Here is a 25413-nt window from a genome sequence, read left to right on the forward strand (position 1 = left end):
AGGGGGTGGGATAAGAGTGTATGATCGTTGCAGAGCTCTGGAGGGCAGGTGTGTGCAGGGGTCTGGACACAGAGAATGGCCGACACCCTGTTTCCTGGCACCTTATGGCCTGGGCCCTTCCTCCCTGCAAGGTGAGAGCTAAAGGGTTGGAGAACAAAGGAATCAGGTGACCTCCTGGCCGGGGAAAGGGACAAAGCCCAGAGCATGGGGGGCTGGAGGGTTTTTCAGTTTGGGGCTGGCTGGGGACATGCAGTGAAGGGCAGACGTGGTTGTCTGGCTCACTGCCCCCCAAAATGGACCCGGCTGAGGGGTCCTGTTCTCTGCACCTACAAGCTCTGTGTTAGACCATGTTCCTGTCGTCTAATAAACCTCTGTGTTACTGGCTGGCTGAGAGTCACGTCTGACTGCGAAGTTGGGGGGCAGGACCCTCTGGCCCCCCCAGGACCCCGCCTGGGCAGACTGGCTGTGGGAAGCGCAGGGAGGGGCAGAGGAGGCTGAAGGCTCCGAGGTCAGAGCCAGGAAGGTGGAAGCCGGGTGAGCTGTATGTCCTGCAGACAGGCTGCTCCCCGAGAGGAGACTCCCCCAGAGTCCTGCCTGGCTTCATGGGGAGCAGCTCCAGAGCATCGTCCACGGACTCCGGGGCAGGAGTGTAAAAAATTTACCCCCCCTCCCTGTCCCGAGCAATGCAGTTATATCAGCCTAACCCAGGGGCAGAGAGCACTGTGTCAACAGGAGGGCTTCTCCCATCAACACGGCTTGGGGTGCTGCTTGGCTAGTGAAGACCCAGAGAAGAGGTGGCCCCTGACTCTTGCCTTTGGGGAGGCTGGGGGTGAGCAGTGGAAGCTCCCTAGAAGTGGGGGGCCATTGGTGCCGGGACCGTGGGGCTGCCCCCCCGCACGGCTCATTCTCCTCCCTCTGAGGCCCCACCTCTGCTCCACCCTCACTCCCATTTGGCCACTTCCCACCCCCGCTCTGCCTCTTTCGCTGAGGCTGGCTGGTCCACCTTTCCCTCGCTCCTCTCCTCCCCTGAGGCCTCCTTGCCTGCCGCTCATTCCTCTCCGCCCCCTACCCAAGGTCTGCCCACCATCCACACTTCTCTGTCCCCCCCCCCGCGACCTGCCCTGCCCACCGCCTGCCCCTCCCTGAGACCCGCCCTGCCCACCGCCCGCACCTCCCTTCCCCTCCCCTGAGACCCACCCTGCCCACCGCCCACACTTCTCTGTCTCTCCCCTGTGACCGGCCCTGCCCACCGCCCGCACCTCCCTGCCCCTCCCCTGAGACCCGCCCTGCCCCCCGCCCGCACCTCTCTGCCCCTCCCCTGAGACCCTCCCTGCCCACCGCCCACACCTCCCTGCCCCTCCCCTGAGACCCGCCCTGCCCACCGCCCACACCTCCCTGCCCCTCCCCTGAGACCCGCCCTGCCCACTTCTTTCTTCATGCCGCTGTTGTTATTCCATAAAACATCAAGGATGGAATGAAAAGCTGAGTTTGCTCCAGGGTGAGGAAAGGAAGGAGACACCAACCCCCTGGCAAAGCTCTGTGCCCCACAGAAAACTGCCCCCTGTTATTACAGTCACTGATGTACTGGGGATATGATGGGAAAGGGACTGTCTGAATTCTCGAGGCAGGAAATGGACAACAATCTACGGCAACGTCATTAACCACAGACACACTCTCCTCATGCTCCAGCCAGACGGGAAATGGGCAGGAATTCTCGCCGTTCAGCCCTGGGCACACTTACACACCGCCCAGCAGTGAGTGTGTTGTGGACGCTGGTCTGAGGAAACAACTGGAAACGATCACTCAGTGAGAACAGAACTAGAGTGTCGTGAGAAACCTGCATAACACAAGAAGCGGTGGCCAGGCGGTTATGGTGATGGACTAGAAATCCCTTGGGGGGTCTCCCTGCCCAGGTTCGAATGCTGTCAATGACAGAGGAACTTGTGGCTCTTCTGTTTCAGTGCCCGAGCGCCCTTCGGGCCAACAGGAGATCGGTCTTGTCTCGCTCTCAGGCGATGTCTACACTATTGAGTTACGTGGCTTGAGTTGAAGTCTTTTAATTAAATACTCCCTGTGTCACCAGAGCGCATCCAGGCTAGCAGCTCTTGCCTCGCCCCAGAGAGCAGTGCACTGTGGGTCGCTGTCGCACTGGGCGACTGGCCGCAGGGTGCTTTGGGAAGGGCTGGCGGTGGCTCGTGGGCCGGTACCGCATCGCGCGAGGCAGGTTCCTCCAGCCCATTGTCCCGCGGGCATCCGACTCGATTGCCAGCTGCTTCCCAGCCGCAGTGTGCGTGGTGTGACAGAGTGTGTGTGTGTGTGAGCAGAGACCGTGTGTGTGTTCGGGGAGTGTGTCTGCTGTGGAAGAGTGAGTGTGTCGGCACGCTGTCTCTATGTTCGGAGCGCCGCTGGAAGCCAGCAGTCCTGGGGCAGGGGAAGGGGGACACCCCATTACGGAGGCAGGGAGAGGGGGACAACCCCCGACTTCGGCTCCTGCTTCCCTCGCTGGCTCAGCACAGCCCAGCTGTCTCTGTCACAGACACACACTCACACACACCTGCTGCTGCCTGCCTGGCTCTGGGTCAGGGGCACCGGAACGGGGGGGGGGGGGTAGAGGGCCATGGCCCCACCACGTTTTACCAGCCATAAGGACGAACGACGGAGGGGGGACAAGGTGGAGTCTTGGGGGGAAGAGGCGTTCTGTGGATGTGGCCTCGGGGGCACGGCCTGGGGCGGGGACTCAGGGGGAAGGAGCGGTGTAAGGTTGGGGCCTGAGGGAGAAGGGGTGGCATGAGTGCGGGTCCTTGGGGAAAGGGGCATCATGGGAGTGCCACAGTTTGGATGCGGGTGGCCCCCCTGGCCCCTGTGAGGAAGCTTCCGTCGCCCCTGCTCCATGTTCGCAGTGCGGGAGAGGGCAGCATCCCACGGCAGCGATTTGCTCCTGGCTGCCGGAGCAGAGCCGCCGGCTCAGCTGTCAGAGCTTCCCGGAGCGACGAAATGGGAGGGGGGCCCAGCCTCTGCAGCAGGAAGGCAGGGCAGGCGAGGTCACGGCGGGCATTGTGGGATACTGGCGGAGGTCAGTAATGGTGATATAATGACCGGCAGCGTCTACACTGGCACCTTGTTGCTTTAAGTTCACTGCAAAAAGCTCTAGGCCTCTCGTCGAGGTGGTTTTATTTTGTCGCCAAAAGAGGGCCGTTTTCTCACCAGACGTGGCATTGCAGTGTATGCACCAGCCAAAAGCTGCCGACCGAGGGAGCGTCGTGCGTTTTTCACACGCCTGAGCAATAGCATGAAGCTGAAAGAACTTTGTAGTGCGGACCTGGCCAAGGATTCACACACACCCAGCCTGCAAGGAAAACTTCACCTGCTCCCCTGCTTTGCGGAAGTCAAACGCAAGCAAAGCTTGTCAGGCCCAGGTGGGGTCTGGCAGGGACTCAGGGACGGGCAGGCACCATGGCTTAGCTGGCTAAAGCACCTGTCTCGTAAACAGGAGATCCTGGGTTCGACTCCCTGTGGTGCCTTGTTGAGTGGCTTTTGGGGCACCTGGTATTGGCTACTGTCAGAAGACAAGACACAGAGCTAGACGGGTCTTTGGTCTAGCCGAGAATGGCTTTTCCTATGGTTTAAATTACACTCACAGGCACTGATAAGAGAGTTATTGAAAGTTTGGGTGTGAAGAGCTGGTAGGTCTGTGTTTCAGCCCCCTTGCAGATGACCCCCCTCCCTCTGGGACAGGGACAGGTCCGAGCTCTCACACCAAATGCCTAATTGTGGCTGCCAGAATCTGTGTGCGCACGAGTCTGAGAATGAAAATCATAAATCAGCCTTTGAAATAAGGAATGCAGCAGGACGTGTTATTGTCCCTGCCCCAAAGCAGACAGACCAATGGAGAACTGCCAGTGAGTCCAGGGTAATAGTCCACTGCCCTTTTACCTTTTTCGCTTGCGAAACTCCCTCCCAAGCTTGTGGGGTCCCAGAGCCCGGTACTGAGCCTGAGCCGAGATGTCTACACTGGAAACTTACCACCCCCCAGCCCAAGCTCCGGGAGCCTGAGGTGTCGCGGGAGAGCCCTGGGTGTTTCATTGCAGTGTGGACAGAGCCGAGTATTGTGTCTACACCGCCATTAACACACCCAAGTCACTCTTCTCAAACCCTGGCTCAGCTGATTCAGGTTTGTGGGGCTTGTGGTGCAGGGTTATGAAATTACAGTGTAGACACTTCAGCGTGTGCCCAGCCCCTGATATCCCACCAAGGTGAGGGTCTCCGAGACCGGGCTCCAGTCTGAGCCCAAATGTCTACACTGCAATTTTTAGCCCCAAAATGTGAGCCCCAGAAGTCCATGTCAGACGATCCAGGACAGCCGGCTGCAGGGCTTTTATCACAGGATCGATGCGCTCTCAGGGTATGTCTACATTGCAATGTGAGCCCAGGGTTAGTAGAAGTCACGTCAGCAGCCACAACACAAACATAAACCAGCAGCAAAGGACCCACCCCCAAATAAGCTGGGCAGTGCCCTTCTCCCTCAGGTTCTTAAGTCCAGCAACCAAAAGTCCTTTAACATGAGCCATCCCCTCCCTGCATCCCACTCACAGTTGTTGTCCTTAGTCAGTTCACCCCCCATCCTGGGTAGAAAAAGGAGGAAAATAAGAAGGCACCATACTCACTAGGTTGTCTAGGGACTCACTCATCCCTCCACAGCCACCCTGTGACAAAGTTGGTCAAACACCTAAATTTTAGTATTTGATTGTGATTGATTACCCATACCTCTCCACTCTATTCCTCAATCTGCCTGGCTTTGGAACCCATGTCCCCTGCCTAGCAAGTGCTTTTCAGTTGAGGGTGAGTCCCTCAATTGGGCCCTGCCAAATACAGTTCTGCTGCCCTCGATTCTCACAACAAGGACAACAACCCTTTATTACTCCTGCCCCAATAACAAGGAGACTGGGAATCCAACACCAGCCCAAAGTGATCATTTCGGAAAGCAATCCCATCATGCTGAGCACCTAGGCAGGGTGTCTCTGCCCATGCAAACGAGATCAGCTTCAGAAGTCCTCATCAGACTCTTGAACCTCAACCACAACTCTATGATGTATAAAATTTAATCAAACCCCATTTTCAAAACCACCCATGGTCTGGGAATGGAACAGGAGCTCCCTGAAGCAGGGTCTGTCTTTCACGGTCCTTAAGATCATTGACTGGAACATAGCATCATTTTGGGGGTTTAGCTCAGTGGTTGATTATTGCACTGTAATTCAAGGGGTCCTTGGTTCAAATCCAAGGACCCCCTCAGAAGACTCTTTCTTAAATGAAAACTTTTTCAAGCGTGTTAGTTAATGAGTTCCACTGGATGGGGATGCTTGAAATGAATTTAAACACAACATTTCCCTGTGTAAATGCATAAAAACATCGTAAAGCTGTCCATCAGCTGAAATCAGTTCCAGTCCTCTAAGTGTCTAGTTTATGTTTTCATCAGTTAAACAAAGGTATAATATGAATGCACATTTGCAGATCCCTGTTCTTCAGGGGCTATGCTGTGTAGAATCATAGAATATCAGGGTGGGAAGGGACCTCAGGGGGTCATCTAGTCCAACCCCCTGCTCAAAGCAGGACCAATCCCCAATTTTTGCCCCAGATCCCTAAGTGGCCCCTCAAGGATTGAACTCGCAACCCTGGGTTTAGCAGGCCAAATGCTCAAACCACTGAGCTATCCCTCCCTGCCCCACATCCAGTTGAGGTTCAAGAGTCTGATGAGCAAAGACACCTTGGTGAGGGAAAGGACACCAGCAACTTGCCTCCTTCACATTCAGGTAACATCTGGGCCCCCAGAACAAGGCATGAGAAGAAGCCAGTAGTTCTGAGCAGGAAAATAGCCACTAAAATGCTGGCTAGAGTTGCCAGGATTCCCAGAAATGCCACCATCCCCTGTCCACGAATATTCGTAGAAGGTGGTGTCTGCAGCAGGGACCACAAATGCAGAGAAAAGCCCTCAAAAGTTCTAAGCTGCCAAGACCCAGACGGTGGTCAAGATCCCACCTAAAATCAAGACAGGAGAGAACAAGGCTAAAGCTAACTCCAAAGCACCCAAAGCCAGGACTAAGAAGGTGGCACGGAGAAAGAAGTGAGGAGATTTCCATTGGGATGACTCCTGCTCCCCAAATGGGTCTTTATGAGTCACCATGGACTAGCCAGAGAGATCCAAGTCTTGCAGGACAAACAGCCCCCTGGATAGTAGAATGAAGGGGTGGCGGGGGGGGGGCGGGAAGTGTTTCTCTCCCAGAGGAGAAGTGCTGTGTTTTGTGAAACTCCTCCCAGGGGAGTGATGCACTGACAGAAGAGCTGCCCAGAGCTCCCACATGGGCTCCTTCTCTTTGACCTGCTTCTGCGGTTATTTCAGAACCAGCCCTAGCGGGAGCATGTCCCTGGGACTTCACCAGCTGTACCATAGGCTGTGTCTGCATCTCAGCTTCGATTAACGCAAATTTTTAATTGACTCTTATTGTGATACTTTCCCAGTGCTCTGCCTCGTTCTAACATTCTGGAGATAGATTGACTACGGGGAGGAATGGACTAGTTTGTGTGACATTTGGTAAGTACGTTGGCTTGGTATGTGACTGAAAACAAGACTGGAGGTGGGCAGGTGCCGGCTACAAAAAGAAAATGGCAAAGCTGCTCACATCCACCATCGAATTATACTCCAGATAGTGATGCTTTTCAAAGGTATAGACCATCTTTGGTTCAATAAACAGAGTGGCCTACTCTGGGGCTAGTTTTGAAGTGAATCTGGCTATGAATGCAGTAGAAATCCGGCAACAAGTCTCTCAGGTGGGAAGTTTGTGCAGTCACGTTTATTTGGCTGGTTTTTCCCAGCTTGTTTCTACAAACCCCGTAATCCATCACCTCAGTGCATTTTCCATTTCAGTGTGCGGGTCCAGAAAAGAAACCGAAGAAGATGGCACCGGGCAAGCCCAATAAAGGTGCCCTGGGAAAAGGGTTTTGATTTTCATTCGAAAAAGTTTTTAAAGGGAAGCACCTGGATTTGAACGATTGCTATGCATGTAAATGCTCAACCACCCAACCACGCTCTCAACAAAGAGCTCGAGACATAGCTCAGACCAGGGATGGGCTTAAACCTGGGGCTTAAAAAACTTTATATGTATACAAACGTATCAGTGTAAACATCTGGGCTCAGGCTCAGTACGGGGCTCTGGGACCCCACAAGCTTGGGAGGGAGTTTCGCAAGCGAAAAAGGTAAAAGGGCAGTGGACTATTACTCTGGGCTCACTGGCAGTTCTCCATTGGTCTGTCTGCTTTGGGGCAGGGACAATAACACGTCCCGCTGCATTCCTTATTTCAAAGGCTGATTTATGATTTTCATTCTCAGACTCGTGCGCACACAGATTCTGGCAGCCACAATTAGGCATTTGGCGTGAGAGCTCGGACCTGTCCCTGTCCCAGAGGGAGGGGGGTCATCTGCAAGGGGGCTGAAACACAGACCTACCAGCTCTTCACACCCAAACTTTCAATAACTCTCTTATCAGTGCCTGTGAGTGTAATTTAAACCATAGGAAAAGCCATTCTCGGCTAGACCAAAGGCCCGTCTAGCTCTGTGTCTTGTCTTCTGACAGTAGCCAATACCAGGTGCCCCAAAAGCCACTCAACAAGGCACCACAGGGAGTCGAACCCAGGATCTCCTGTTTACGAGACAGGTGCTTTAGCCAGCTAAGCCATGGTGCCTGCCCGTCCCTGAGTCCCTGCCAGACCCCACCTGGGCCTGACAAGCTTTGCTTGCGTTTGACTTCCGCAAAGCAGGGGAGCAGGTGAAGTTTTCCTTGCAGGCTGGGTGTGTGTGAATCCTTGGCCAGGTCCGCACTACAAAGTTCTTTCAGCATCATGCTATTGCTCAGGCGTGTGAAAAACGCACGACGCTCCCTCGGTTGGCAGCTTTTGGCTGGTGCATACACTGCGATGCCACGTCTGGTGAGAAAACGGCCCTCTTTTGGCGACAAAATAAAACCACCTCGACGAGAGGCCTAGAGCTTTTTGCAGTGAACTTAAAGCAACAAGGTGCCAGTGTAGACGCTGCCGGTCATTATATCACCATTACTGACCTCTGCCAGTATCCCACAATGCCCGCCGTGACCTCGCCTGCCCTGCCTTCCTGCTGCAGAGGCTGGGCCCCCCTCCCATTTCGTCGCTCCGGGAAGCTCTGACAGCTGAGCCGGCGGCTCTGCTCCGGCAGCCAGGAGCAAATCGCTGCCGTGGGATGCTGCCCTCTCCCGCACTGCGAACACGGAGCAGGGGCGACGGAAGCTTCCTCACAGGGGCCAGGGGGGCCACCCGCATCCAAACTGTGGCACCCCCATGATGCCCCTTTCCCCAAGGACCCGCACTCATGCCACCCCTTCTCCCTCAGGCCCCAACCTTACACCGCTCCTTCCCCCTGAGTCCCCGCCCCAGGCCGTGCCCCCGAGGCCACATCCACAGAACACCTCTTCCCCCCAAGACTCCACCTTGTCCCCCCTCCGTCGTTCGTCCTTACGGCTGGTAAAACGTGGTGGGGCCATGGCTCTCTACCTCCCCGTTCCGGTGCCCCTGACCCAGAGCCAGGCAGGCAGCAGCAGGTGTGTGTGAGTGTGTGTCTGTGACAGAGACAGCTGGGCTGTGCTGAGCCAGCGAGGGAAGCAGGGGCCGAAGTCGGGGGTTGTCCCCCTCCCCCTGCCTCCGTAATGGGGTGTCCCCCTTCCCCTGCCCCAGGACTGCTGGCTTCCAGCGGCGCTCCGAACGTAGAGACAGCGTGCCGACACACTCACTCTTCCACAGCAGACACACTCCCCGAACACACACACGGTCTCTGCTCACACACACACACACTCTGTCACACCACGCACACTGCGGCTGGGAAGCAGCTGGCAATCGAGTCGGATGCCCGCGGGACAATGGGCTGGAGGAACCTGCCTCGCGCGATGCGGTACCGGCCCACGAGCCACCGCCAGCCCTTCCCAAAGCACCCTGCGGCCAGTCGCCCAGTGCGACAGCGACCCACAGTGCACTGCTCTCTGGGGCGAGGCAAGAGCTGCTAGCCTGGATGCGCTCTGGTGACACAGGGAGTATTTAATTAAAAGACTTCAACTCAAGCCACGTAACTCAATAGCGTAGACATCGCCTGAGAGCGAGACAAGACCGAGCTCCTGTTGGCCCGAAGGGCGCTCGGGCACTGAAACAGAAGAGCCACAAGTTCCTCTGTCATTGACAGCATTCGAACCTGGGCAGGGAGGCCCCCCAAGGGATTTCTAGTCCATCACCATAACCGCCTGGCCACCGCTACTTGGCTGATGCAGGTTGCTCATGACACTCTAGTTCTGTTCTCACTGAGTGACCGTTTGGGGTGGGGGGAGAGAAAACCTTTTGAAGTGATAAACACCCATTTTTTCATGGTCTGTGTGTATAAAAACATCTTCTGTATTTTCCACAGTATGCATCCGATGAAGTGAGCTGTAGCTCACGAAAGCTTATGCTCAAATAAATTGGTTCGTCTCTAAGGTGCCACAAGTCCTCCTTTTCTTTTTGCGTTTCCAATTGTTTCCTCAGACCAGCGTCCACAACACACTCACTGCTGGGCGGTTGTGTAAGTGTGTCCAGGGCTGAACGGCGCGAATTCCTGCCCGTTTCCCTTCTGGATGGAGCATGATGAGCGTGTGTCTGTGGTTAATGACGTTGCCGTAGATTGTTGTAAAATTCCTGCCTCGATAATTCAAACAGTCCCTTTCCCGTCATATCCCCGGTCCATCACTGATGGCAATAGCAGGGGGCAGTTTTCTGTGGGGCACAGAGCTTTGCCAGGGGGTTGGTGGCTCCTTTCTTTCCTCACCCTGGAGCAAACTCAGCTTTTTATTCCATCCTTGATGTTTCATGGAATAACAACAGCAGCATGAAGAAAGAGGACGGCAGGGCGGGTCTCAGGGGAGGGGAAGGGAGGTGCGGGCGGTGGGCAGAGCAGGTCTCAGGGGAGGGGCAGAGAGGTGTGGGTGCAGGCTACACTGACTTAATTTTGTAGCATAGACCTGTCCAAAGAATCACACACACACCTTGGGAGCAAAACTTCACCTGCTCCCTTGCTTTGCAGAATCCAAACACGAGCAACGCTTGTCCGGCCGTGGTGGGGGTTGGCAGGGAGTCAGGGGTGGGCAGACACCATACGTTAGCCAGAGACGGGCACCATGGCTTAGCTGGCTAAAGCACCTGTCTTGTAAACAGGAGATCCTGGGTTCGACTCCCAGTGGTGCCTTGTTGAGTGGCTTTTGGGGCACCTGGTATTGGCTGCTGTCAGAAAACAAAATACAGAGATAGGTGGACCTTTGGTCTAGCCCTGTAAGACTGTACTGTTCTTATCATTTAAATTACATGCATAGGCACTGATGATAGAGTTTCTGAAAGTTTGGGTGTTAAGAGCTGATGGGTCAGTGGTGCAGTCCCCTCGCAGACGACCCCCTCCCTCTGGGACAGGGGCAGGTCCGAGCTCTCACACCAAGTGGCTCATTGGGGCTGCCAGAATTTGGGCGGCTCATTCAGTTTATGCCGAGGGTGGAGTCCTGCTTTGTGCACCGTGTCTGAGAATGAAAATCCTAAACCTCCCTTTGAAATAACGAATGCAACAGGACGTGTTTTTGTCACTGTCCCAAAGCAGACAGAGAAATGGAGAAATGCCATTGAGTCCAGGGTAACACTTCTTTATGGTTTTACCATTTCCACTTGCTAAACTCCCTCCCAACCTTCTGGGCTCCTAGAGCAGGGTCCTGAGCCTGATCCAAGACACGTACACTGATTAATGTGACACGGGCCAGCCGTAGGTGATTCATTGCACTGTAGACGTATCCTAACGTTATGTCTGCACAGCGATTAAAACACCCAGGGCACCTGTCTCAGAGCCTGGGGCAGCTGACTCAGGCTTCTGGGGCTTGGGCTGCAAGACAATAAAATGACAGTGGAGACAGATGGGCTTGAGACCAACCTCTGAGGCCCCACGAGGGGGCAGCGTTTCCGAACCCAGGCTTCAGCAGGAACACAGATATCTGCACCCCACTTTTGAGCCCCACAGTTTGAGCTCCAGGAGCCCACGTCAGGTGACCCACACCAGCCCTGCTGCCATCTTTATCCCGGGAGAGAGGGACTCTGCGGGGACGTCTCCATTGCAATGTCAGCCCACGGGTGGCAGGCTGTGCTCAAAGCAGCACCCTGGAAGCCCCTTAGTCACCACTCTCATATAAGGATGACATGGTTTGTACAGAGTCAGCTTTGTGAGATATCATTTCAAAAGTCGTGATCTGGTGAACATTAATATCTTGTTGGATGGTGTGTGCTAGCATTATCTGGGAAGTTATGAAGTTTTGCTCTGTGTGCATTACTAACATATGTTATGAGGCTGAGAAATGCCCATCACCAGCCTTTCTGGAGGAGCCAGACTCGCTGCTGGCCCATTAAATGTATCCACACTCCCAAGGTCTATCCCAGGAACCGTGTACAATCCAGGCTTCTCCGAGACAGCCCGGAGACAATGGACACTGCTTGACTCACATCATAGCAAAGGAACTTCCTAGCAAGTTGGAAGAAACTATGAAAGAGAGAAGAGACATCATGACTTGGCCTCTCTCCCCCACAACTCAACACCTGGCAACACTTCTGGAGGACAAAGACTGAACTGAAATAATTCAGAGATCAGAAGAGAATAATTGTCATAAAAATAAAGGGAAGGGTAACCACCTTTCTGTATATAGTGCTATAAAATCCCTGCTGGCCAGAGGCAAAATCCTGTTACTTGTAAAGGGTTAAGAAGCTCAGGTAACCTGACTGGCACCTGACCCAAAATGACCAATGAGGGGACAAGATACTTTCAAAACTGGAGGGGGGGGGGAAGGCTTTTGTCTGTCTGGGTGATACCTTTGCTGGGAACAGATCAAGGATGCAAGTTCTCCAACTCCTGTAAAGTTAGTAAGTAATCTAGCTAGAAAATGCATTAGGTTTTCTTTGTTTTGGCTTGTGAAATTCGCTCTGCTGGAGGGAATGTGTATTCCTGTTTTTGCGTCTTTTTGTAACTTAAGGTTTTGCCTAGAGGGATTCTCTATGTTTTGAATCTGACTGCCTGTGAGATTATCTTCTATTCCAATTTTACAGAGTGGTTTTTTTATCTTTGTTTTGCTCTTCTAATAAAGTTCTGTTCTTTTAAGAATCTGATTGGGTTTTTAGGGTCCTAAGAAACCCAAGCTGGTCTGTGCTCAACTTGTTTATTCTCAAGCCTCCCCAGGAAAGGGGGTGTAAAGGCTTGGGGGGATAGCTGGGGGAAGAGGAACTCCAAGTGGTCCTTTTCCCTGGTTCTTTATTAAAGCACTTGGGGGTGGCAGCATACCCTAGTCCAAGGGCAAAGATTTTGTGCCTTGGGGAAGTTTTTAACCTAAGCTGGTAGAAATAAGCTTAGGGGGTCTTTCATGCGGGTCCCCACATCTGTACCCCAGAGTCCAGAGTGGGGAAGGAACCTTGACAATAATAATAATCCATTCAAATCAAAGTCCCCAAACAGACTAGTATTGGTTTCTCAGCAGAAAATTTTCCATTTGGGGGATTTTGTTTTCCCAGTCAGACCTTGCCAAGGGAAGCAGAGAGAAAATCTTTGAGTTGCCTCCTTCAGAACAGCTTGGCCTAGACACGCTAGCTGTGGGCCACTGTCGTGGCCTTGCTGAGGTGGGGGCATTTTAATAATTTGGGGAGGTCCCAGGGTGTTTGGGGGAGATTATGAGGATGTTACCTAAGAAACACAGAATTCTTTAAGAAATCTGGGATTTAGACATATTTTATGGAAAGCAAGAGAGGTCTGAGTTCCTGAGAAGGTTTTTGTTTGCAGGAAGCAATGTGGCTTGATCTGTCATTGTACCAAAGGGGAGATGGCGGTTTGTGAAGAAGGGGAGAAGACTAAATGCAAACAACAAAGATGGGATTTGAACCCATGCATGCAAAACATAATGGATTAGCAGACTATCACCTTAACCACTCAGCCACCTCATCTGAGCTGCAAAGAAGAGACAGGAGGAGGTAGGGACAATAAGGAGTTTTTAAACACGAAGTGTAAGGAGGGTCTGAATGAGCTCCCCCCTCACATCTAGTGATGAGCTGGGGCAAAGACTTCAGGAACAGGCCGTGTTTGCATAGACAGGCCTCCTCTGCCTAGGTATGCAGCAAGTATCCTTTGTACAAAACAAACAAACAAAATACAAAGGGAATTCTTCGGTTTTCCTGCAGTCAGGCAAAAAAAATGTGAAAAGAAAGGGGCATTTTTAAGCAATCATCTGTCCCCACCAAGGGGCTGGGGAATGTTTATTTGCTTTTTCAGACACTTTATGGGCAAGCTGGGGCCAGTGGAAGAAAACCCAGAACGCCCTGGGTCCCCTGTCGCAACAAAACATTGTGTTCCGTGTTTGTCTTCTTGTTCCTGTTATTTTGGTGGATATTGTAAATTCTTCAGGCCTGACACCCCCTTTTAATTGGGCATGCCGTGCTGCCCCTTTCGGGACCAAGGGAAAATGTACCCTAATTCAACCTCTTCCACCCTCTACTCCGCTCCCTCCCTCCAAATTGTCTGTGACACCCACATCCCCACGGCGGCCTACCCCCATCCAGAGACCTGTGGTTCTTAATGCAACTGGTTTACAAATGACTATCGCTCTGTTCCCCACTGGCTGGTCTCTCAGTACAAGATTTCCTAACTGTTCTCAGTTTACCAAAGTAGGTGAAAGAATGTTGCCATGAGTAATTTCAAACTCATTTGAATTGGATGGAGGGGAATTAAACAAGAACATCCGAAAACGGCGAGCCCTCACAAATGACCTCTGGGAAAGCTGAAATTCATTGCAGGAAGCTGACTCAGTGTCTCGAATTCAACGCTTGGAACGTGCCCTGGGGCTACTGGACAGAGGGGGATTACGACAGGGATTTGCACTTAGCTCAACGGACCGTTTGTTGGGAAATGTTACTCTAAGCCTCGATCGGGGTTGGAAGAGACCTCAGGAGGTCATCTAGTCCAACCCCCTGCTCAAAGCAGGACCAATCCCCAACTAAATCATCCCAGCCAGGGCTTTGTCAAGCCGGGCCTTATACACCTCTAAGGAAGGAGATTCCACCACCTCCCCAGGAAACCCATTCCAGTCTTCACCACCCTCCTAGGGAAATAGTGTTTCCTAATATCCAACCTAGACCTCCCCCACTGCAACTTGAGACCATTACTCCTTGTCCTGTCCTCTTCTACCACTGAGAATAGTCTAGAACCATCCTCTCTGGAACCCCCTTTCAAGTAGTTGAAAGCAGCTATCAAATCCCCCCTCATTCTTCTCTTCCGCAGACTGAACAATCCCAGTTCCCTCGGCCTCTCCTCATAAGTCATGTGTTCCAGACCCCTCATCATTTTTGTTGCCCTCCCCTGGACTCTCTCCAATTTGCTTCTGTAGTGGGAGGGGGCCCTGAAAACTGGGCGCAATGCTCCAGATGTGGCCTCACCAGTGCCGAATAGAGGGGAATAATCACTGCCCTCGATCTGCTGGCAACGCTCCTCCTAATGCAGCCCGATATGACCAGTTACCCATATTGAATGCAGGCTCAGCAATATTTGATAAATTGGTTACTGCTGATCTGCTTTCAATGCTTCTCCTAATGCAGCCCAATATGACCAGTGTGACGCAGCAGGGAGTGGGGTGGATTGACTGGGGAATGGCGTCTAGTTCTGCTGGGACTGTCTGCACGGGGGGTGGGAGAGCAGGGGATGACTGCACTTGAGTGAGGAGCCCTGAGCCTGTCACCTGAGCTGGGAGGGGGTTGGACCCAGGTGACACCTTTGCCTGGGAAACTGGACAAAGGCTGGAGGAGGAGCTGGGGGAAGGAGGAGTGAGACTGGGGGAGGGGGGGTTGTTTTCAGTTTGGGGCTGGGTGGTCGAACGCAGGGAACCCCAGGGCTGGGGTCTAAGCTCCCTGCCCCCCAGAAGGACTTGACTGAGGGGTTCTGGTTATACCCACAAGCTTTGTTTTAGACTGTGTTCCTATTGTCCAATAAACCTGTTTTACTGGCTGGCTGAGAGTCTCGGTGAATCCCAGGAAGAGGGGTGCAGGGCCCTGACTCCCCCATACTCTGTGACAACCAGTTACCCATATTGAATGCAGGCTCAGCAATATTTGATAAATTGGTTACTGTCCATTCAGTCGGTTATTTCCTACTTATTCGTAACTAATGAAGATGCTCTAAGGGGATGGGAGAGAGCTGTCCTATCCATGTAGTTAATCCACCTCCCCGAGAGACAATAGCTATGTCAGTGGGAGAAGCTGTGTCGGTGGGTGGGCAAGCTGTGGGGTCTACATGTATAGATAAAGTTTAATCAGACCCCATTTTTAAAACCACCCATGGTCTGGGAGTGGAAGAGGAGCTCTCTGAGGCAGGGCCTGTCCTTCAAAATCCTTAAGATCACTGACTTGCCTATGCCAATGCCATGGGGGTGTAGCTCTGTGGTCGAGTGTTTGACTGCAGCTCAAGTGGTCCTTGGTTCAAATCCAAGTGCCCCCTTACAAGCCTGTTCCCTTAACAAAAATAAGGGCCTATCCATCCCCATTATGTTTGGGGGCTCCACTGAATAGGGATGAATGGAAACACTCTGTGTTTTCCTGTGCAAATGCATAGAAACCTAGCAAACAGGTCCCTCAGCTGAAATCAGTTCCAATCCTCTGAGTGTCTAGTTTATGTTTTCACCAATGAAACAAAGACACATGAAGGCACATTTGCAGGTCCTTGGTCTCCATTGTGTGGAAGAACAAGAACCACATCCCCTTGGGAGGAATGGACTAGTTTGTGTTACATTCGGTAAGTAAGTTGCCATTGGGACTGAGAACTCTACTGGAGGTGGACAGGAGTCTGCTCCAAAAATAAAATAACCACGATTTACCAAACTACCTGTTACACATTCGATCCTCTCTTTGTGCACACAATAGAAATTGGGGCTCGAATAAATGGCCACCTTCCTTTAACACAGATCGTTGTTCCTTGTGACTGTCAGATGCCTTCCAATGGCAGCTGTTGAAAGGGAACGTGCTTCGAGTTCATGATCACCCGCAGCGTCTCTGTAAGGTTACCAACCACAGAGCTGGTTGTGGCTGCCTCTAAGTGACTGCAGAGTCAGTGTAGGACCAGATTGTTAATTGCACAGCGTCACTTTCTGGTCTCACTGATCGCTTGGGTAGAAACAGGAATGATTTGGTGGGTTTGTTTTTGTTTTTTTCTCCCTTCATTTTCTCCTAAGGAATGTGTGATCTTGAGCATGTTATTTTACGTTCCCTGTGGGTTGGGAAAATTCCATCTCCTTGAAATAGGTGGGGAAGTGGCCTGTTTGTATCACCTAAAATAAAGGAACTTTTGTAAAGCAGTTTCATCTTTAAATACCCTGGGATAAAAATAGGAAACAGTAAATTCCACGGCCAGACACCAGGCCAGGATCAACTGATGGGGCCAGGATTAATTAATTACAGAAGAAACAAACTCTTGGGAAGTAGCCGTAATTTGTCCCCAAACCTTTCTTTGTTCTCATATGCGATCAGGGATTCTCTTCTAGAGGGCAGAGTTAAGGTTATCTGGGCATGTACCGTCGCTCTGTATTCCCTGTTCTTCCGGAGTTTGAGTTTTACTGAACTCAGTTTCTGGAAGGGTAAGAGGTATTCACAGCCAAAGTTAACTCTGTGTTAACAAAGGCTCTTGTTACTGACAAATAATGAGACTAATCCCTCACTGAGATAATTCCACTGACTTCAATGTTCTCTTTCCCCATTTCTAGCTCCAAAAAAATAAGCAAATTAAAACAACCTTGAGAACTAAAATGCTGTGAGAAAGTGGAAATTTTAGTAGCTCACCTAATTCCGTTTCTGCTGTGTCTCGTGCATGTGTAAAAGGCACAGCACGTTAATTTATAAGCACATCGTTCTTAACTTCTTTAAATATCATGTCGTACATTAACTATATCAAGTGGGTTGTTCGATGCCATGAGGTTTTCACGCACTGCCCAAGGCGTATTTTTCATATTACTTAAATGAACACAACTCATTGAGAATAAAATTGTGTATTTCATGCTGTGAAGTGTGTCTGTAGCTGAAATTAATAGGTTTATTTTCTCTCTCTTAGTGATGCTGAAAACGTTCCCTTCTCCCTCCAGAACTGCCTTGGAATCACCTTCCCTTTGTAGATTAATCTACTCCTTTGTCTCTACGAGGAAAACATGGTTTCTATGAAAAAAAAACAATTTTTTAATTCAAGGGCCTGAGACAGAATGGCCACATGATGGCGATACAATGTCAGGAATGCAAAGCAACAGGTTCCTGGTTTGCAGATTGATGGGGACAAGGGATTGAATTCGACTCCCCTCTTTTCACAGACACATTTGTTTAATTCTCTGAGGTCAAACATCAGTTTAAATGTTATACTTAGTACTCTGCCTTATAGCTTCAACAGCCTCAGATGCAAGATGAGTTCCAGCAGCCTTGAGTTTGTTTCCATGTTTAGGAGATTTTCACCTAAACATTCAAGCAACTCACAGTAATGTCCCAAGCTCCCCAAGTCCCATTGACAGCTGAGCTCTTCCTGCCCATGGGGCCCAGCAGAGACAGTGGGTGGGGGGTGAGTTTGTACCCAAATAACTGACAGAGCCAAGCAAAGAGCAAAGAAATGTTTCCTTCCGTGACTAGGTCTCTGTTTCTATGTTTCTCTCTCTCCCCTTCTCTGATAACGAGCAACGGTAAGAGCAGAAGAGTTTCAAACATGTGCTAGGCGGTGGCTAGGGTTGGATGACAAATTGAAAACCATCACAGAGCCCTCCACTGTGACACTGACACGATCCCATTCTGACCTTTTATCGACACTTCATTAATAACGGTTTCCCTGACGTACGTTGCTAAGATTATTTCAATAGCTCCTACACCGATACCTCCTGCCCCTGCTGGCTGGTTCATTGCGCTGTTTGGAACCTGCACCTAAAATCACCCCCTTCCTGGGAGCAAGATTCAAAACTGCCCAAGGAAACCCCATTGGGTGTCAAGTGCCGCACAAGCAGGCAGGTGAGGGGACAGTACAGGGTCGCAGAGCTTCTCCTTTGTCCCAGGGAGAAGAGTCTAGGGGGCTAGAGTAGGGGGGCTAATAGTCATGACTCCTGGGTTCTATTCCTGGCTGTGGGAGGAAAGGGGTGTCTAGGGGATTAGAGTGGGGGGCCAAGGAGTCAAAGAGAAAACACCTCCCTTTTTAGCTTCAATGCACTTTGAACAAGAACGTGGCTTCTCATGTCAGGTTCTGATGCCATCGTGTGGCCGCTTCATTTCGCTTCTTCTTGTGAAAAGGTTTGGGTGCCTTGCACAGACACGTTATTTCCTGGGGAGAGACGGAGAAGTGGAAGCTGCATTGATTTCATCCTCCGAAAAATAGATTCAAATAATCCCCAGACAGCTCAGGCCCACCCGTCCCCCCTCGCTGCTGCCAGTGAAGCTCAGTTCTGGGCCTGGTGTGCAGTAAATGTAGGGGAGACGCTCCCTGCCTGGACTTTTCGGGAGAAAAAGTCAGACACGACACCATGCCTGGTGCAGGAGATGCAGATGTGTTGCTTGATTGTTTTTCTCATTTTAAATGTACTTGATCATTTCGATGGCAAAAAATATTTGAAAGAGACGATGAAAAAAGGAAGAAACCGTGAAAATACCCAAGGGAGAGAGGGGGTTTCTGAGAGCTGGGGTAGAGATGGAGATTTTCATGAAACGGGGACAGGTCAAAGTAGGGAGCAAAGGGGGAGGTTTTTTGTGCAGTTCCATTTTAACCAGCCTCACATCCTGGAGTCCCTAATGCCCTACCTTACCCACAATGTGTGACCTCGAGACTCCTCCCCACTGCAAAAACTGCAGATCCCCCAGCACTCCTTAACCTAGATGGATCCTCTGGCAACCAGATGTCTCTGCAGAACCGCCGTGGTTACTCTCCTGAGTGTCTGTTCAGGGACAGCTACCGACTTCTCCTGAGAATGCAGTTGAGAAATGGCTCGCCCCTCTCTAGATTCTCTCCTGTGGGCTCTGAGAAGCAGGATGGGGCATGTATGATAAAGTCCATGCAACATTCCCCTCTCATCCCAGCCCTGGGACATCACCAGTTGGCACCTATCACCTGGCAGCAGTGAGGAATGTTTCCCACTGTCCAGGAGACACCAGCCTTGGACCAAAGGCAACTTCAGGCTTTTTCTCTCCCCCTTCTTGGAATCAAGTTCATGTTTTTTACCAAGAGTTAAAGCAGCCCAAACCCCCAGGGTCTGGATTAATGTCACAAGTTTGCAATCTCTCCCTGCAAGACAACTTCTTAATGAGAGGAGTTAAATGAGATGAGTGGAGTTAAATCAGTTCTCAGCCTGAGTCCTTTGCTCTTAATCCTGAGGATATTGTCCCACCGTGGGGCCATTTCCTGCCTCTCTTTCACATAGAAGGACAATTTTCTTTGCGCAGATGCAGGAACATCGAGATCTTTGTCTGTCCCTTGTGCAAAGCAGGGTGTCAAATTCCAAGGAACCCTCCTCGGCTGCGATGGAAACAATGGAGAAGCAAGGGGCCCGGGGCACCTCCAGCCCTGGCCGTGAGATGTTCCCTCCCCACTTTCTTTATGCTGCTGTTGTTATTTCATGGAAAGTCTGGGATGGGGAAAAGCTGAGTTCACTCCAGGTGGAGGGAAAAAAGGACCCCGAAAATCTCAGGGCCTCAGGGAAAACCCAACCCCTGCTACCGGGATCAGTGAGGTGCTGGGGATTTGAGCAGGAAAGGGACTGGGTGAATTGTCCAGGTGGGGAATGAATAACCATCGACAACTCGATCCACCTCATTAACCACCGACACAGGCTAATCGTGCTGCAGAGAGAAGGGAAACTGGGAGCGATTCTTTGCTGTCAGCCATGGAAACAGTGACCCGAGTGCACTGCAGTGAATGTGCTGGGGAAAGCTGGACTTTACAGGCAGGTGGAAATAGCAGATCCGAGAAACACCTGGAGCCCCCCCCCACACACTTTCTTCCACCAGGGTGAGGTGTTGAGCAACTCACAGCGCCCCCCAGCACCATTCCCTTTCAGCAGGGGCTGGCAGCTCCAGCCAGTCAATGCAGGGGAGAGGGCCGAGTGTATCTCTGCACCCTGAGTCCAGCGCAGGCCCTCTCTCTCCCCCACATAGAGAAACTGGCCCTGCTGCAAAGTGACCCCTAAGAACCAGCAACCTCCAGGACAGAGGGTTTGGCCCTCAGAGCAGGGAATGTGTCCCCCATGCTGCCGTTAGGCCCCTGGAGGCTCTGGAAACAGGAGGGCTCTGAGTGTAACCCATCCCAAACAGCCCCTGTCTGGGGATGTAGCTCAGTGGTAGAGCGCATGCTTCGCATGTATGAGGCCCTGGGTTCGATCCCCAGCATCTCCAAGTTCTCTTTTCACCCTGCTGCCTTGCTCAGGCCTGGCAGGGATGTGGCCCAGCGGGGATGTCTCCCTGCAGGAGTTTCAGTCCTGCTCAGTGCGGGGCAGGTGCCCATTGCATGGAAGGTCTGTGGGGGTTTATGCTCCTAAGTCACCTTGGTACTTTTAAGATTCCCCCCCAAGGGGCGGCTTGATACAATGGCGGATGAGAAGCAGGAATCCTCCAGCCCTGGAGGGAAAGATCCCGTCTGCCCAGACTGAGGGGCAAGGAGACGGAGGGGCAGTCAGTGCTCAGAGAGGAGAGAGGTCAGTGATTTACACCCTCTGGGGGACACTGTCTTTTTGAGGCGGGTGCAGCTGGCTTGGGATGGTGCTGACGATGGATAGGAAACAGGCTGGAGTCAATGACAGATGAGACCACAGAAGGGGAAAGGGAAGGGCAGCTCCACAGAAGGTCCTGGGTGCTCAGATGATCCAGGTCTAGGCACCCTGGCCTGTCCTAGAGAGAGAAAAGGCAAAGAGGGGCCCAGCCCCCCGACAGTCATCCCATGGACAAGAATCCGGTTGGGATTGGGGTGAAGGTTCCCGCTGGACAAAGAGGAGCTGAAATCCCTCAGCGTCCTGGAATTTAAGCAATGCAAGCTTCAAACCCTGCACGGGTGGGAGCTGAGGGGCACCCGCAGAAGGTTGGGCTGGACAGGGGCGGCAGGCTTGTATAATTTTTGGTGGTGCCAGAAGGGTCCACTGAGCTGCGGCCTCAGCTCTACCATGTACTGGTCTGTAGTGATGCCGTACCCAAGGCAGGCCCTTTCAAAATTTTCTAAGAAGGCCTCTGTATCATTGCCTACCTTGTAGGTGGGGAACTTTTTGGAACGGGGAGCGGTACCTGGAGAAGGAGTGTTGGGGCTACCTGATTGATCCAGCTTAGTCTTTTCCAGCTCCACTTCTAAGCACTTTACCTCTCTCCTCTCCCGCCTCCAAGCACTTCGCCTCCGCTTCCAAATCCAAACACTTCTTCTCTCTTTTCTCCTCCAAGCTTTTTGCCTCTAGGAAGAAATTCCTTTCTGCCTCAGTTGGAACTCGGCCTGGGTTGAGGGCATCCCTCCATCTTGGCAGCTGGATCTTGGTCGGGGGAGGGCTGACTCTTCCCTCCTGGGATGTGCCCGTTCCCCCATCCGCTCCCTGCATTTCCATCATGGAGCTGGATGTCTGGGCTTGATCTGGGTCTGTCTTGTCCGTGGCGTGCCGCTTTGGGATTTCGGTGCCTGACCTCACCCTCATGCACAGGCTGCCCTACTCTACCCTAACTATTTCATTGCCATGAAGATAGAAAGGAAAAAAAATAAGCCGTTTCTTGGACTCCCTGGCTTTGCTGGCTGCCAAAAGGAAAAATGTGTCCTTTTGAACCCAGAAACACAGATCTCAGGATTTTAAAATGATCCCACCGCTCTGCCACCACGTCAGAGCTGATTCCCCACTCTGGCACTCTGAGTGCGGAAGGTGGGGGCCCGCCAGGATTCTAACAATTCCTACGGGCCACTCCAGGCTGGTATTAAACTCCCAGGGTTACAGCTTCTCTCTGACCTTGGCTTGGTAAACGCTGCCACCACCCAAGTGAAAAACTGCCTCTTGCAAATCCTGGAAAAACTCACTTGGGAAGTTTTCCCTGAGACCCCGCGGCCTTTTTACCCCTCCCTTGGGGAAGCCAAGAAAGAAACAAACAAAAAGGAAACCCAGCAGTTGCCACCAGCTAATTGAAAAACATATGTACAGACCTTTTCAGACATAAAACCAATCAGGTTCTTTAAAAAGATAAATTTAACTAAAAACAAAAAGAAAGAAAATGCATCCAGAACTTAGGCTTTTGCTAGATTTTAAAAGAAACAATTCCAAAAATTAAGCACCCAAACTAGCTTTCTGGAGGATTCAGCTTAAAGGTTACAAGCAAACAAAAGCATCTAGGGTTAGCACAGAGGAGTCCTCAAGCCTTGCAGAAAATAAAAGAAATAAACCTAATCGCATCTATCTAAACATCCCCTGTCCCAGTGAATTCTTCTAGGTATGGACAGTGAATTTTCATACCTGGTCCAAACTTTACACAGCATTCCAGATGCCCCCGTCTCTTCAGCCCAGGGAGAACAACAGAGAGAAAAAGGGAAAACTTTTTTCCCATTTTAAAAAGTTCTAGCCTTCCCATTTGCTCTTTTGGTCAGGTGCCCGCTCACTTTTCTTAACCTGGGGGACTTTTTAACCCTTTACAGGTAAAGCAAGCAGCCACCAAGAGGGACTTTATAGCTAACTGGCTGGCTGAGTGTCCATAAAAGGGAGCTCCCCCGCCCCATTTATCACAGAGCCAGGTTGTGTTTGGTGACTGGGCACTCGAGTGTAACAAAGAAGGGGGGGCGGGTGTAGATTGCTAGCCTGCATTGGAAAAGAGCAGGGCTCACAGAGCCTGGAGCAAAGTGGCTGGGGAGTGGACGCAGACAGGGCTCCCTCGCGCTGTGACTAGGTGGTGGTGATTCACCCCCAGACGCCTCGGGCGACCCCGAGAAGTGTCACAGACAGTCAGGCACAGAGGCTCAGATGCACAAAGGAGTTAGGTGACTGTCCCAGTTTCGGGACCACTGCGATGCACAACACTCCTGCTATACCCTAGAGGCTCCTAAGTTTTCAGAGTGAAAAATTCCCTGAATGCCTGTTTTTCTGCCTTTGAGTGCGCACCTATCTCCTGCCTAAGCCCCCCAGTGACTCTCTCAGCACCTAACTTGTGTGAGGGCCCAGCCCTAGAGACGTGCTGAGAGGCTGTTTAGTGGATCGTGTCACATTCAAAGCCCAGCTGGGGGAGGTGTTGGTGCCCACCTTTAACTTTTAGCCCAGTGGGCAGAGCATCTCTTGGAATGTGGGAGACTCAGTGTTAGGATATAGATATTCGGGCCTGTCTGTAAGGGCCTAGACTCTAAGAGTTTAGGTGTATTCTTATCACTTGGCTAGTTAGAGGTGTAAAAGAAAGAATCAAAATCACTGTCTGTCTGCATAAGGCCTTTTCTCACTGTGACAGTCGGAGGCCCTGTGCTTAGGCTGAGATCTCTGGCTAAGCAGCAGAGGCAGCCATAAGCTGGGAAGCGACCGGTCACCTCCTCCCATCCCAAACTAGTCACATTGGAAGAAGGTGCTATTGCAAATACAATCCTGTCCTGATAATGCCGATCGCCTCCAGAGAAAGGGAAGAGCCAAGAAGATGTAAAAGGAAATTGAGGTTGATATTTTTCTGTCTGGTAAGAACTCACTTATCAATAGACACAGCTGGGAAACCCTTATGTCTTTATAGACGTAGTTGTGAAATCCTCACTTCTGTCTTGTTTTGTCATTATAGTTCCCACTTTGCTATTGTTTATTGGCATGGTCTCTGTCTGGTTCTGTGATTGTTCCTGTCTGCTGTATAATTAATTTTGCTGGGTGTAAACTAATTAAGGGGGTGGGATATAATTGGTTAGCTAATCATGTTACAATATGTTAGGATTGGTTAGTTAAATTTCAGGAAAATGATTGGTTAAGGTATAGCTAAGAATATTACTATATAAATTAGGGGCAAACAGGAAGTAAGTTGGGATTCGAAAAGAAGGAAAAAGGAACTTGGATTTAAGCTTGCTGGAAGTTCACCCCAATAAACATCAAATTGTTTGCACCTTTGGACTTTGGGTATTGTTGTTCTCTGTTCATGCAAGAAGGACCAGGGAAGTGGGAGAGTGAAGGAATAAGCCCCCTAACACTCCGGTTCAATTCTATCTCCTCTTGGATTTTAAATGGGGCCCACTCCAAAAGCCATGCTGAGAGTACACCTACCAGATCGGGCCCTGCAGATGAGGTAGATGGAGAAGCGCCCATCCTCCTCCGATTTGTGAATCACCCTGGGGTTTAGGTGGGCAATGGGAATATGGATGCACAGAGGGAGGTAGCAGTGTGCAGGGCCAGAAGCAGAAACATAGGCACCTAGAGCTTTTACCCTGAAAACTTAGGCACCGAGTGAGTTTAGGCATGTACAGGGTTAGGCGGAAGCCAAGCTGATGTTCTGTGGATTTCTGTGCAGCCTAGAACAGAGACTGGGCACCTAACTCTGATGTTTAGACACCTCAGTACATTTTTGGATTGGGGCCACATATCTAGGACATGGCCTTTCCTATCAGTCAACCCAGCTAAAACTCTTGGCCAGGCTTTCATCTTCCTGCATCTTCATCACTGCAACATCCTTTTTCCTGGCCTGGGCAGAGGCCATCTTGCCCCACTTATATCCATTCAGAATGCTGCTGTGAAGATCGTTCTCCCAGACAGTTGTTTTGACCCCTCTCTTTGCATCCATCCACTGGTTCCCCCTTCTCTAGCACATCAAACAGAAGCTACTTGTGTTCAGTGTCAAGGCCCTTCACAGTCTGTCCACACCCCGCCTATCCTCCCTCATGCGGTACTGAAAGTTTGGCTCTTGTCTCTGATTGTCCCAGGACTCCAGCCTCCATCGCCCTCTTGTTATATTTTCAAAAAAACACCTTCTCCCATGCTGCTCTATTGATTGGAAAGAGCTGCTCATAAATATCTGCAAAACTCATGAATTAGCCTCCTTTAAACCCCGGCTTAAAACTCTCCTTTGCCCTGACACCTACAAAAAAAAATGTGAGAACAGTTAGGCTACTAGGGAGCAGAGACCACAGCCAGTCATGCTGCCCAATATTATCTCATGGTTTCCTTGTTATCCACAACTTGCATGTATCCAAGTGTTGTCTTTTGTCTTATAATTAGATTGGAAGCTCTTTGGGGTAGGGACCATCCTTTTGTTCTGTGTTTGTCCAGCACCTAGCACAGTGGGGCCCTTAGTCCACCACTGGGGCTTGTGGGTGCTACAATAATAAACAGCAATAATAAAGGGATAGAGGGGAAT

General features: G+C 51.2%; 1 protein-coding gene and 5 non-coding genes across 6 annotated transcripts in view; 4 read left to right on the plus strand and 2 right to left on the minus strand.

Moving 5' to 3' along the window:
• Positions 1 to 2212, minus strand: part of LOC141978799 (uncharacterized) — a 40250-nt gene extending 38038 nt beyond the window's left edge. Inside the window, exon 1 of the mRNA XM_074941113.1 lies at positions 2208 to 2212. Coding sequence (XP_074797214.1) covers positions 2208 to 2212 — 5 coding nt within the window. The remainder of the gene's footprint in view (positions 1 to 2207) is intronic.
• Positions 2213 to 3447: 1235 nt separating this feature from the next.
• TRNAT-CGU (transfer RNA threonine (anticodon CGU)) lies at positions 3448 to 3521 on the plus strand. Its single transcript has one exon. It is a non-coding gene; the product is annotated as a tRNA-Thr (tRNA).
• Positions 3522 to 7660: 4139 nt separating this feature from the next.
• TRNAT-CGU (transfer RNA threonine (anticodon CGU)) lies at positions 7661 to 7734 on the minus strand. The gene has a single exon. It is a non-coding gene; the product is annotated as a tRNA-Thr (tRNA).
• A 2477-nt stretch (positions 7735 to 10211) lies between these two features.
• On the plus strand, positions 10212 to 10285 carry TRNAT-UGU (transfer RNA threonine (anticodon UGU)). Its single transcript has one exon. It is a non-coding gene; the product is annotated as a tRNA-Thr (tRNA).
• Positions 10286 to 15520: 5235 nt separating this feature from the next.
• TRNAC-GCA (transfer RNA cysteine (anticodon GCA)) lies at positions 15521 to 15592 on the plus strand. Its single transcript has one exon. It is a non-coding gene; the product is annotated as a tRNA-Cys (tRNA).
• Positions 15593 to 20418: 4826 nt separating this feature from the next.
• On the plus strand, positions 20419 to 20490 carry TRNAA-CGC (transfer RNA alanine (anticodon CGC)). Its single transcript has one exon. It is a non-coding gene; the product is annotated as a tRNA-Ala (tRNA).
• The last annotated feature ends 4923 nt before the right edge of the window (positions 20491 to 25413 follow it).

Source organism: Natator depressus, chromosome 28 (assembly GCF_965152275.1).
Source record: "Natator depressus isolate rNatDep1 chromosome 28, rNatDep2.hap1, whole genome shotgun sequence".
In the NCBI taxonomy this organism is placed as follows: Eukaryota; Metazoa; Chordata; order Testudines; family Cheloniidae; genus Natator; species Natator depressus.